General features: G+C 45.1%; 1 protein-coding gene across 2 annotated transcripts in view; it reads left to right on the plus strand.

The window, feature by feature from the left end:
* Positions 1 to 2765: 2765 nt before the first annotated feature.
* The window catches only part of MSRA (methionine sulfoxide reductase A), a 212300-nt gene continuing 200779 nt past the window's right edge, over positions 2766 to 14286 (plus strand). Inside the window, exon 1 of one of the 2 annotated variants that reach the window (XM_042032776.1) lies at positions 2766 to 3025. Coding sequence is in view for 1 of the 2 variants with exons in the window: in XM_042032775.1 (XP_041888709.1) it covers positions 5772 to 5913 (142 nt within the window). In the remaining variant the exon portion in view is untranslated. Of the gene's footprint in view, positions 3026 to 5736; positions 5914 to 14286 lie in introns of those variants that run through there. The other variant, XM_042032775.1, reaches the window with a different exon arrangement.

Consider the following 14286-nt stretch of genomic DNA (forward strand, 5'->3'; position numbering starts at 1 on the left):
GGGCTTTTTCAAAGATCTTGTTATCTGACCAGTGACAAAATGTGATTGTAAAGAGGCACCCATAATGAGGTAGGTGTGTTTATATTTTATATATATATATAGTATAAATATAATATCAGCATCAATCCTCAGCTCCATTAGAAACTGAGGCAAATGGCTGGAGCTGTGCCAGAGGAGCTTTAGGCTGGGTATCAGGAAAAGGTTCTTCCCCCAGAGGGTGCTGGGGCACTGAACAGCCTCCCCAGGGAATGGGCACAGCCCCAAGGCTGCCAGAGCTCCAGGAGCGTTTGGACAATGCTCTCAGGGATGCACAGGGTGGGATTGTTGGGGTGTCTGCGCCAGGAGCTGGACTGGATGATGCTGGTGGGCCCCTTAAATCTAGACATATTCTGTAATTCCAACTCTTTGGTTCACCCTTTGCCTCCCCACCAAGAGCTGGCAGAGCTGTTGTGGTTGGGGCAGGACAAGGGGAGCCCCGGCATTCCTGGCTGTGTGACAGAACAATGGGAACCCCAACATTCCAGGCCTGGAGATGTTCCAAGAGAAGTGTCCAAAGCTGCATCCAGTCACCAGAGCTGACCGGCCAGCAAGCCTGAGTGACCATGGCCCTGTCATCTCTGTGGCACCGCTGTGGCCCCTGGAGCTCCCCCACGGCCCAGCTCCTGCAGCCCTTCCTCTCCCCCAAGCCCTCCTGCAGCACACGTAGGGCCTGACCCTGAGCCCAGCAGCCCAGGGATGCACTGTGGGGACATTCCCAGCCCTTCCTGCCCTGCCCCTCTCCTTCCTCCTGCTCCTCAGTGCCCTCAGTGTCCAGCCCTCCAGCCTGAGTTGGGACCTCCTTCAGGACCAGCCAAGCCCCCCCAGCACCCCTGTGCCCCTGCCAGCTGTGGCCTGTGGGCTCAGCAGGGCATGGCCAGCACCCCTGGCCTTGCCTGGGCCACACCTGCCCTGGGCAGACCTTTGAGAGCTCCTCTGCCAGGCCCTGGGGGCCATGTGTCTCCTGTGTCCTGGGTGATCCCAACAATGTCCCCATGCCCACGGACTGTGCAGGCACCAGTGGCACCAGCACCCTGCACAAAGTCACCCGGCCCCGGCTGCCTGGGAAGGTGCCCCTCACTGAACAGAGTTCCAAAGTCATCCTGAGCACAGGGCACGGCAGCACCACTGGCAGGAAACATCAGGAGGCACAGCACAATGCAGGGACAGACCTGCCACCACCCCAGGGCAGCGCGTGCACACATGGCATCAGGCTGGAAAAGCGAGGGAAGAAGAGGAGGAAGAACCCTCTGCCCAGAGCCGACAGCAAGCTCAAGGCTCCTGCAGGCAGAGCTGGAGCAGAAATGTAGGATTAGGCCTTTTGAGGGCTCACATTGTTTGGGATGGAGCCAGAGTGTTTTTGATGTTATAGCTGTAGATGAAGATGTAGATGTAGATGTAGAAGATGTTGTTCACTGTTCTGCCTTTCCATTAAAACAATTTCATCCATAACCTGTGTCTCTGCATGGAATGGGGAGGGAGTGCAGGGGGCCCCAGGAAAAGGCACCCAAGAGGTGCAAAAGCATCACTGATCCCCAAAGCAGATCCACCAAGCCACAAAGGACAGCAAGGTGTCCCCAGACCTGAGAGACTGCCAGCAGTGCAGGCACTCCTGGAGGGAAACTCTCCATGGGCCTTTCCCAAGGGAAGCAGCCCTTTGGCATGGGAGCCAGAAAAGACGGTGGCATGCCAGACTCACAGACACAGCCCCTGCCCAAAGCAGCCCTGAGCACACCCTGGGCACTATCCTCCCCCCTTGGGATTTAGGGTCTTCCCCCTGAGGGTCACTGGGCACTGGAACAGCTCCCCAGGGAATGGGCATGGCTCCAAGGCTGCCAGAGCTCCAGGAACATTTGGACAACGGTCTCAGGGATGCACAGAGTGGGATTGTTGGGGTGTCTGTGCTGGGCCAGGAGCTGGACTGGATGATCCTCGTTGAATCCCTTCCAACTCAGGATATTCTGTGATTCTGTGATTCACTATTTGACAGTTTTATCAGTTATAGAGAAGAACTGGGAAAATTATTTCTATCAGCAGCTGAGGAGAAGCTGCAGGAGCAATAGTGACAAAGACAAGGGATTGGTACAAGCCTAGATCAGTGATTTAAATGGTGACAAGGTCTAGGCACAGAACTCAACCTTCTACGTATCTGCCATAATCACCTTTATATTTCTATACTTCTGTAATCAATTCCTTTGGGAGCCCTTGGGAAGCCACAGCAACGTATCTGTGAGGCTGGAAGGTCTAACACTGCTCTTGGACAGATTAATGCACATCCAACCAGGAATCAAGAAACCAGATTACACCGGCTTGGTCTGAGCACCACCAGAATGCTGAATTCCTTACTCACATCGTCATCAAAGCAGGAAAAAAAATCAGGAACTACGTCACTTGAAAACCTGGAGAGCGTCCAGAGATGTGCAATGACTTAAGAGAATTAGAAAACATCCTTGACTGTGATGAACTCCCAGAGTCCTGTTTATCTTGTCTTGAGGGATGACCGCAGCCTGCAGTGCTAAGTCTGGATAACAAAACCTGGATAAAAGCAATCTCTTCATTCCAGGGAAGATAAGCTAAACTGTGACGGGTAGAAGCTGAAGCCAACCTAAAAATAAGCTGCGTATTTTTAACAGTAATCAAGCACTGAATAATCCACTAAAGCCTGTGGAGGATCTTCTTTCACTGCATGTTTTCAGATAAAAAAGAGATTGCTTTTCCAGGAGATGCACACTGCAGCACAAACCTGCCTTCCCAATCCCTGTATTTCCACGGAGATGGCCACACAGGGCTTTATCAGTTTCGAGATACGGCAGATTTTGTTACACGGGAAAAACGCATCTATCCCAAACCACAAAGAGTAGGAAATTTAACTCTGATGGATTATGTGTAGGAAATGTCAGGTCCTGGAAAAAAACTCTGTATATTCTGAGCAAGTTCCTAGGACTGGATGAGTAGGAATTTGTGCAAAGCCCTGGCTGAAAGGAGAGAGGTAAGCCCACATCCCTTTTCTTCCTGCTCTCTCTCTCCTTTCTTTTTCCATCTTCACAGAAAATTTTTAGCATCTGCCATAAAATTGCTCTGCTGGGAATACTGTGATAATTACAAGAGAATGCAAGCACTGTGTAGGTGCCATAATCCACTTTTTTTCCTGATATATTTCTTAATTTAGTGTGTTAGTACATAGAAAGTCTATGTTTAAGTGTAAAGCATAATACACCATAAATAAAAAAATAATCATGTTCTACTGCTTGTTTGGAGAGGTAAAAAAAAATAAGAAAACTTTAAATAAAGTTAGAGTGCAATTTTCAGAGTCTCTCACCCAGACCTCACCCTCTGGAACAAGAGGAGGGGATAGCCCACACTTTCCTGAAATATAAGCGGGATTTATCTAAATTAAACAGTCTTCTGTTTCCATGGAGCCAACAAGCCCTAAACCCTTGTGAAAATCAGTTTTTATTTGTTAAGCGGCACGATGGCTTATTACCATTTAATACTTGGGATTCAGTGATGAGGCAGGGACAGGGTGCATGAAGTGCCACGCGAACAGGGAATGCCAGGCTGATTCCTGCCCCCAAGAGCTGTAATTTTCCAGCATCAGCAGCCCCGCTGTCACTGCTCTGGATCCCAATCCTCGGCTGTTTTCAGCCTCACGAACGAAGCAGCTTGACTGGGTGATGGGTGACAAAGCAGTTTTTCCTGGAGGAGTTAATGCACTGGAAAGGGCACCCATGATTTAAGGGATACACAGAGTATAAACACTCAAGGACAGCACGTTCAGCATGAAGGATGGCCAGGATCACTGGAGTGGAGGCAAGGCTGGCTTTTCTGCAGCTGGAATTTCGGAGCCTATCAGGGCTCTGGAAGATTTCAGCCCCTTCACCTGCGAGGCTGAGCCAAACATGAGCCTGTTTTTCTGCCCCTCACCTCTGACTGCCCTCACGCAGGGAAGATGGCAATGGAAACAAAAACGGTTGCAAAGAGGCAGAAAAAATTCTAGCTCACAGGTGGAGACATTAATTCTGAGGGGGAAATTCCATCGCCATCCATCGTGACATTGAGCAGTGCATTTTTTAGGAACACGTTGGCAGATAGGTGTAGTGAAAGTGAAGAGGTGGGCAGTGTAAAACCAGTGGACGTCATCATCTTTAGTAGTTTCTTACAAAGAGCTGAGAAATGACAGTGTGACCATAATGAGAGAACAACTAATTAGGTGAACACGTTTTAAATTAAATTTACACTTCGTTATTGAGCACTTCTGGTTCTTACTAACTTGTACTCTCAAAACATCACAGTTATTTATCACAAGCATCTCTATATTCACTCTTAATTCAATGGACTTTCTCCAGGCTATTACAAGACTTTGAGGTCACCTGAGGTCCTCTCCAGTCCTGATCTCAGTAATTCTAGTTACCATTACTTAGAAATTTTGTTTGTGTAAAACACCTTGAAAGATTGACTGCAAACTTGGGGACTACCTGTGCTCAAAGAGGATGTTGTTCACCTTTCAAACACAAAACAGGGAACCTGAAAGCTGAGGTGGGACAGTTTCTCTCTCCTGTTCCTATCTGAATTTTTAATTTTGAAGAAAGCCTGACTCCTAAAACATGATTTTCCTGGTCTACTAGATTGTTTCAAGAGCACCTTGGAATTCTCAATATTGCTGTAAATATCCAACACCTCTATAAATATGAATTAAATTCTAGGCCTCAGGAGTATTGCATCTATGTAAAACCCAACCTGATTATGAACTGAATGGAACAGCATCTGTCATAGACATTTTTTTGAGAGAATTATCTGACCTTCCTCTCAGACTCGGCATTAGTCTGTTTTTTTATTATCTTCTCTCTATTCAGCCAACAACCCAACTTTTTCAAAGCCCTCCAGATAAATTTTGTAATTAATAAATATCCTGTGCCTTGTATAGTCCAGTGGAAGGTGTCCCTGCCCATGGCAGAGGCATGGAATGAGATAAACTTTAAGGTCCCTTTCAACCCAAACCATTCTGTGATTGTACAAATCCATGCTGTATTACCCCCAAAAACACAGTGGGTATTTTCCACAAGCACTCACACTCTGATCATATTTTACATATTTTTATTGCAAATATAGGATGTTACTTGGAACATCTTCACTGAAAAAATACTCTGCAAAATTGGGATGATACAGTAGATTGCCTAAACATAACACATGCAAGCGCTGTGTAAATTAACAACCAGAAAAAACATGGAAAAAAATTAAATATATATATTATTGGGAGTTGGAACAAGCTAAGTTTAAATGTCCCAACCCAAACCTTTCTGTGATTATTGTACAAATAAATAAACCACATTAACCACATTACTGCACGAAAGGTATGTGTAGCGTGTTTTCCTAAATGCGTCCGCAAAATCCCGTCTAAAAGCGACAGCGTAGACACGCCAGACGGTGGATGTGACACAGAGAGGACACGAGGTGGAGGCGACGTGGACTCCATGAGGGTCCCAAAACATTGGGAAAAACGCTGTGGCCACACTCAGAGCAAGCTGCATTCCACAGAGGTGCTGTGGAACACATGGGCAGAGCCCATGGGAAGGGATATTTTGGGATAAAGGGTCACGGACGACACTGGTGGGGCGCCCTGGAGGGACCCCCCAGGCAGTGGCGGGTGATGAGTTGCCTTCCCCCGCCGCCGCTCGGCAGGGGGCGCTCTCCCCGCCCCGCCCTCGCCGGGGCTCCCTCACCCCGCCCAGCGGGCGATGTCGCCGCGCCACCGCCTCCACCTCCTGCTCTTCCTCCGCGCCCTCCACGGCTCTGCCTTCAGCATGGGCGACTGGGCCTCCCGCCTGCCGCAGGCGAGCGAAGCGCTGCCCGGCAGGACCCAGCGCACGGCGGTGCCAGGTGAGTACTGACTCCGTTTCCTTCCTTTCCCTGCCCCCGTTGCCGCCCCGGCCGCGCGCTCCTTCCCCGCGCTCCGCGCGCGCATGCGCGGTGCCCTCGCGGCGGGGGGAGGGCAGCTGCGGCGCGTGCGCGCTGAGGGGCGGGACGGGGGCGTGGGGAGGAACATGGCGGCGGGTGGTGCGTTCTGTGAGGGGGGGACGGGGACGGGGGGGTAAATGTGCCTTGGGAAGGTGTGTGTGTCGTGGTTTACTCGCGCAGTGACGTTTCTTGTGTGCCGTAAGAATAGGGATTGACGGGTTGTTGGAGCATCCAGCGAGCGCGGCCCTGTGTTTGCCCAGAGGAGCTGTGGCTGCCCCGTCCCTGGAAGTGTTCTGGGCCAGGTTGGACAGGGCTTGGGGCAACTTGGGATAGTGGAAGATGTCCCTGCTCGTAGCAGAGGGTGGAATTGGATGAGGTTTAAGATTCCTTTCCACCCAAACCATCATGTGATTTTCTATAATCTGTTGTCTGTATATGAGTTTTCTCTTTAATTCTTACTGAAGCCAGCAATAGGGTTTTAAAGAGATTTCTCTAGGCCTTACTGTTTTTTTAAAATAATAATACTTTAAAACAAAATCATGACATGCTGTGTATCTTCTGCGGGTGTTCTAGGAAGAAATTCTTCCCTGTGAGAGTGATGAGGCCCTGGCACAGGTTTCCCACAGAAGCTGTGGCTTCCCCTGGATCCCTGGAAGTGTCCCAGGCCAGGTTGGACATTGGGGCTTGGAGCAACCTGGGATAGTGGAACCCATGGCAGGGGGTGGGATGAGATGGGCTTTAATGTCCTTTCCAACCCAAACCGTTCCATGATTCTCTTTGCAAGGTGCTTCTAAGTTCTTAATAAATTTTCCTATTGTTTTCCTCCTTTGAGTAGATGTGTGCTGTCAGGTAAGCAAAGCAGCAACCCAGAATTCAGGAATTTACTTTCTCACAGCCCTCCTAGGAACTGAAGGAGTTCCAAGATGACTGTCAGTGCTTTTCAGTAGGAATTTTAGTGGCACTGAGGTGCTCTAATACATGTATTCAATAGCTCACGTATGAGGTATTTCTTGAACAAGGTGTTACTTATATGTATTTTTGCTCCAGGCTCCTATGGACCCTAACAAAGTGTGCAAACTTAGGGCATAATTTAAACACACTAAGTCCATAAGTACTGGTGGAAGACTTACAAATGGGTGATGGCATAAGCCCAGTGGTCAAGAGGATAATAAATTTTTGCATTGTCTCTATACTTGGTTAGTAGTTGAAAATAGTGGTGAAATTAAAGGTAGCAGGGAGAATATTATGTCTGATGTGGAGGAAATGGAGTCAAAGGAGGGGTGCAGAGGTAGGGTTTGTGCTGTTACAGCAGTGAACTCCAGAGATGATACCAAGAGTAGCACATTCCCTGCATCAACATGGTACCTTCCTGTTTTTATTGAGAAAAGACTGGACAGAAGACACACCAAGCTCATTTTATGCTGAGTAAATGCACAGGTAGAATCATTCTGTGCTGCTGTACGAAAAGCATCCTCGTAAGGCCAAATACAATTTTTAGAAATGTTTTTCTATGGCTAAATGGGGCATAACGTATTTAATAACAGCATGACCCTACAGTGAATTGTTAATGTTAAAATAAGATGTAAACTGCGCAGAAGAGAATGGCAATTAAAATTTTAGGCTGATGATCAACCTAAGGCTGATTGACCTTGCAGACCCTTGCCATGTTAATAATTCTTGTGAATTGGGAACTAGAACTGGAGCTGGTAGTCTGGGTGAATTCTTACCAGTACAGCATAGAAGAGAGGGATTTTTCCTTTCTCTGCTGTCCAGAGTCACAGTTTGCTTTGTCTGCACTGCGAGCCCATTTAACCTGGCATCCAGCAGGACCACAGCTCCTTCCCAGCAGCTCTGAGATCATCTTGCTCTTCTTGTTGACCTCCCTGGGGTTTCTATTGGTGTAGACCTGGAATTTTTCCAGGTCTTCTTGGATAAATTTCTGCTGTTTGCACTGTCTGCCCTTCGCTGTTTGTTTAACGCTGCCCTCAGATTTGCTGAGCGTGTTTTCTGTCACATCACTCATGTTGCTGTTGCAGCTATTGAATGATTCTGGCCCCAGCAGCAGCCCCTGGGGTCACCTGTTGCACACCAGACATGAAGGTATTGATCCCTGCCTTTGGAGATTGCTCCTCCTGCCCATTTTTGACATGCAGGCTGCTCCTCCAGCCAGGACTTCGTCAGCTTCCACAGCAAATGCTGTAGGAGAGGGTGTCAGAACCCTGCTGAAGTCAACATGTGCTACAGCCACTGCTCTGCCTTCCTCTGCAGAGCCAGAATTTCAGCCTAAAAAGGCAGCTCAGCTGGACAAGCGTGATTTGCCTTTGGTAAATGTGTTGATTATTCCTGATTACATTCTTGTTCCCTCTGTTTGGTAATATTTACCAAGAGAACATACTCTGTGATCTCTCCTGGGACTGAGCTGAAGCTGAGCATCCTATACGCGCCTCAATTCTTCTTTTTCCTTTGTTCAAAACGGCTGTTACTGTAGCCCAAATCTCATCATCAGAGATCCCCAATCACTGTGATTTTTCGTTATTTCTCGTTATTTCTCATCTGTAAGTGTTCTGATGGCCACATCAGCAGACTTGCCTCCCAGCTCTGGAAGAACTCCATATGGCTCCTTGGATTTAAACACATTTAGCTTAAGTAGTCATAACCCATTTTTCCTCATGTTCTTTGCTGCTTTTCTTTCTGATTGTACCAGCCTGGAGAGGTTTTGGAGCAGTTGTTTGTGGAGACTTGTGCAAATGAGGTTTTGAGTACTTCAGTCTTTTCTGTACACACTTCTAGGCTGTCTCCTGTATTCATCAATGCACTTTGATTCTTTCTGAGCTTCTTTTTACTCCTGCAATTTTTGCGGATTCATTTCTTATTGCCATTTATGTCCCCAGCCAGATTGAACTCCAGCTTTGGCTTTGCTGATTTTGTGCCTAAATGCTGAGGTGGTGCTTTCTGTGTCTCCTTTGTTGCTTGTTCTTGGTCTCTGCATTTTAGTCCATGAAGCAGTGCTGTGTTTCTGATGAAGTTCCCACTTTTCCTACATGTTTTTTTTGTTCCTTCACTCTCTTTAGAAAATTTTTGTCAAAATTCAGACTACCCTGAAGGGCCTTTTTCTCCCTCTGGCAGCCTCCCAGGGGCTTCTCAGGGGCTGCAGCTCCTCCAGAGGGGCAGAGGAGGGACAGCTCTCATCTCTGCTCTGTGTGACCAGGGACAGGGCCCAGGGAACAGCTGGAGCTGTGTCAGGAGAGGTTTAGGCTGGCTATCAGGGAAAAGGTTCTTCCTGCAGAGGGTGTTTGAGCACTGGAACAGCTCCCCAGGGGATGGTCACGTTCCCAAGGCTACCAGAGCTCCTGGAGCGTTTGGACACAGCTCTCAGGCCCAGGGTGGGATTGTTGGGGTGTCCTGGGCAGGGTCGGGAGTTGGACTCAACAATCCTTCTGGGTCCCTTCCAGCTCAGGAGATTCTGTGATTCCATGATAATTCCATATATAAGCCAGAGTCTGAGTTCTGAAAGCTGAAAGTACTGAATCTGTTTACCTTTCCAGCCTTCCTTTGGATCTCCATCTCCGCTGTCTTGTGGTTACTTAGAGGACTGTTTTCACTCTGCAGCCCTGTGCTCTCAAGGAGTTGTGTTTCAGTAGAGTGCAGCTCCACATCCTGTTCTTCTGTTTTCGGAAGGATTATTCCTACATCCTACATAACCTGTTCTGATCCCTGCTCCAGCTGTGTGTGCTGTGCCTGGTCTCTGATTCTTGGCGCATCAGAGGTCTGTGACCACACCTGGACATCCAAGTGAGCTGAGCTCTGCCTTGGTGTGCAGGCACTTGAGGAGAACTTCTGCCAGAGCTCTCTGGACCTGCAGTGTCCAGCCTCTTCACCTTCAGTGATGTTGACAGCCCCTAACTTTACTCAGTGAAGGGCTGCAGAGCATTTAGCTTCTTGTCTCTTGGAGATCCCACTGATCTACTCCTCATCCTGATGGAATAAAACATCGTTGGAGCTCCTTCCTTGTGCTGCAGCAACTGGGTCTGCCAGAGCAGAGCTCCCAAAAGTGAGGCTGCTGCCACTGTTGAGATCCCTGTGGAGGAGCACCAGGCTCTTCCCACTGAGTTCAGTCTGGAGGGAAGTTGAAGTTCCAGAGGTATTAGTGCTCATTGAGGATCCAAGAAAATCGTGCAGTTAAACCTGGATAAACCACTCTGCATTAGCTGAAAGGAATACAAACATTAGTAAACTTACTCTTTTTGTAAGCAAGTTGAGTTTATCAGATCTTCTACAAATTCCATAATCTGGGTTTTAGAATTTGTTGTGCTGTTTTCTTTCCTTGCAGTAGAGCACCTGCATTCATTTTTTAAAATTACTTCTTTCATATTCTTGTATAATGGTGCAATATGATGTTGTGCTTTATAGTAAAAACACACATTATTTATTTATTGCTTCTACCTTTCTAGTATAACTCTACTTTTCAGAGTTAATTTTAGTTTGATTGGTGCTGAAACATGGCTGTGTTTTCTGACTATGTGAGGATATATTGCTTACACTATTTAATGAACTATTTTATTTTATGACAGTGGTAGGAGCAGTAGTCAAGGAGCCATATGAATGCAGAGATTGAATAACATCTATATATATGTATCTGTATAAATATATATTGATATAGATATATACACAGGTTTTTTCTGCTAGATATCCTGAGGTAGCAATGTGTAATAAATTAAAAGAATGTTTTTCCTACTGTTCCCAATGAGCAGTGTCAGAGAATATCTTCTTACACATCTGTAGTGGCTTGACTTTTTTGAGGCAGAGAAAGTCCAGCTCATGGGTAGAGAGCCTTAAGATTGTTTAAACCCATTAAGCCTCTTAGCTTTATATCTAAAGATTAATAGAGCAGTAATTACAAATGTGAAGGAGGTCATAGTGAATTTTAGTCTGACCTTCTGTGTAAAAAAAAAAAAAAAAAAAAAAAAAAGCACAGCATTGCCATGAATTAATTCTTGCTTGAATCAGATCACACTCTTTAAAGAAAACATTGATTAAAAATGTCATTTGACAGAGGATCCACATGCTCTCCCTGTTAGTCTTTTTTTACCATTCTTAAGACACTGAGCAGAAATTATTGTGGTCAAACCAGTGGCCTGTGGTCTGGTACTTCCATTTGTTTCATCACCATGCTCACCATTAAACTATGTCCTCAAAATAAGGAATAAAATGAAAAATAATTCATGTTTGTTTCCTTTACTGGTTAAAAGAATTTGTAATCATGGGCAAATACAAAATTTTTTCAGACATGATTTTAGTATCACTGTATTTTAGGTCTAAAATAAAGATTCTTGAGTGAGATTATACGTCAGGACAAAACCTCAAAGAAAATAGAGTTTGTCTTAAGGTTTAGGAGGATTTGTTTCTTCAAACTTTTACACCACTTTCTTTTACCTGAATCAGCATTCTACATAATGAATTAACTAGTTGTCCATTTTTATTGGGTTTGTATGAAATATGGGCCAAAAAAAGTGAGACTTGACTTCCATTGCAGTTTAGTGGAGTGTGTTGAGTAACAATGTCATATGTGGTTTAGCGCTTTCCAAATTGCAATTTACCTTTCTAACTCAGAAGACTTAGTTACTTATTTCTTCATTCTAGGACACAATCTTTGCCTCAAACACACTCAAGCCATCAATTTCCATAAATTATTAAATTTCATTACAATTTTGTTGTGTATGCCAAGATTGAAAGCAAAATGCACAGTAGAGAAACACCTCACCCCAGTGGTTGTTTATTATCTGAAAAAACTTCTCAAATTTGTGGTTACAACTTCTTGCAGGTACTTCCAGCATGAATTTCCTTGGAAATCCTGCCTGTCATGGCTTTTTCTAGTGCTCTTTTTTTTTTTTTGGTGCATTTTGTCAAGTAATTATATTTGCACACTAAACACCTCATTTTCAAGCCAACTGTACAGCTGTAAATATTGTGCTCTTGTTGGAAAGACAGGAATTACTTTTAACCCCCCCATTGCATTTTACATTTTGGAAGGTGCTGCAAGGAGAAGCAAAGATTAAGTCAATATAAAGAGATTTTTTTTGTTGTTTGCACGTGCTTTTTTGCTCTTGGAAGCTGGAAAACAGCCACCCAAAGGAAGTTAACAGGTACAGAGGATGCTGGGGAGATGGAAAGCATACAGGAAATATATTTACAGAGCTGCACATCAAGCTGCCAAATGCTGCTCCTGAGGTGGAATAACCCTGCACTTACTTATCACCTCTCACTACATCCCAAGAGAACTGATGACATCACTCATCACTAAACCCCTCAAAAAATGTAAAAGTAAAAAAAATTCTGTTGTTCCGAGTCCCTGGAGTTCTGGGGCTCTGCTTAGCATGCGGCTCACAGCCGGAGGGTGCGGAGGAAGCGCTCCCGGGGCTTCTCCTGGCAACAGCTCGGGTTGCTGGGAGACAGCATTGCCTAAATGGGGAGAAACTTCACCCAACTGGCAGCCTCTTGCATGCAAATGAGGCTTGGTGGAGGCTTCTCGTGCTGATGCCGTAATTTCCCTCTCCGAAATGAAAAAGGAACCCAGAGGGTTGTGTGTGGATGCTGCTATGAGGAGATCGTTCGAAGTCGTGTAATAAAAGGGGATAATTATTCTGGGTGAAGGTAGTTGCGTTACACAGGGCTCAGGAGCTTCTCGTTGCTGCTGTTTTGAAACGGGATGTACATGTCTGAATGAGCCAAATTTGGGGTGTTAAAGCTATCAGTTAGGAGAGCTAAACACAAGGCTATATTTACTCAGGTTGTTTTTTCTATCTAGAGAATATTTTAACTGATTTTGTGTGAGTGCTGGGATACATTGGACTCCTTTGGCTGATTGTGTCCATTTATCTTTAGTGCAGGAATGACATTGACTGGACATTTAGGTAACGTTGTGCCCTGGATCCCACATGTTCTTCCATAATTGATTAAGTGAATGTATATCCCAGGCAGAGACATGGAATTAGGCATCCCACTGCTGCTCTTTCCACAGCAGGTAGGAGAGTATGGGGCAAACTTTACATTGCAGCAGGAACAGGGTGGGACAGAGCACTGGAAGAGGCTGAGTGGTGCTGCAGCAATACCCAGAGTTAGGCTGTCGTAGGTGAAATGGGCACTGGTGTCTTTAGTTCATCAAAAGACATTTAAATCAGGGAAATAGCACCCAGAATGCTGTTTTCTTCCACTGGCTGCCAGAGGGTCCAGTGGCCACTGCAGGGTCCAGTGACCAGTGCAGGGTCCATTGACCAGCTCACATGGAGGTGTCTGTGTGATAACCAGGTATAGACGGAGTCCTGGCTTTGCTGTCTTCATCACCTATCCATGTAGTTGATATTCAATATAAAGCCTTTAATTTTTTTTTGAGTTATTCTTATTGCCCAGGGTCAAAAGCTGTATTTTTTTTAAACTCTCTACACCAAATACCAGTTCACAGAATCACATTTTTTTTCCTTTACTTTCTTCAATTTTCCTGGTTCATGCTCATATACAACATTGTCAATAATGGAGGAAAGAATTTCCAAAGTCAGGTTATCCAAATGAGAGCGAAGTTGTTTACACATGGAACTGCAGAGGTGCAGCATCTTTAGTTCCTTCAGAACACACAAGGAATAGATAATAAAATAATAAAATAATTGAGAGAAGATAAGTGCAGAATAGCCCTTAAGGCAGATTTAAAGTTGCTTGAATATTTCAGGTATTAATTCCTGTGTTTTAGTCCTTTTGTTCTTTGATGTACAGTATTTCCTTTTGAATTTTTTCAGCTTTAAAAGCTTCTCTGGTTTAATTAATGTCTTCCTGTCAAATTTATACCTTCAAATTACAGTGGTGTACATTGCCTTTACTTCAGGTTTATGTAATTTTTATTGAATTTATTTTTACTTTGCAACCATTGAATTATTTGGCTTGCAATTTATTGTGTGATAGGCAATGCTTTATCCTTCCATGCTTATCTTTTAATTATTATGTATGAAATTTCAGTGGTATGGATACATTTGATTATTGCACTTATTTTGTTGCAAATTTTTATGATATGTATGAAACTTGCATTTAAATTTCCAGTACAATTAAAATAATGCACATAAATAAGTCCTTAATACAAATCAGATAAAAACCTGTGCCATAAAACCCATCACAATCCAGGGATGGTTATTGCAGTTTCTTATGTATTGCTCATCGTTAATTCTTGCTGCAGATAATGCAAAATTGGAATTTAGTGGAGATTGTTTGGGTCTTTGTTTTGAAGATAAGATCTTATTTTCTATTGAGAAA

The sequence above is a fragment of the Corvus kubaryi genome, unplaced genomic scaffold (genome assembly GCF_017639235.1).
Source record: "Corvus kubaryi isolate FWS band 111438036 unplaced genomic scaffold, C.kubaryi_AGA036_p1.0 37354, whole genome shotgun sequence".
Classification (NCBI taxonomy): domain Eukaryota; kingdom Metazoa; phylum Chordata; class Aves; order Passeriformes; family Corvidae; genus Corvus; species Corvus kubaryi.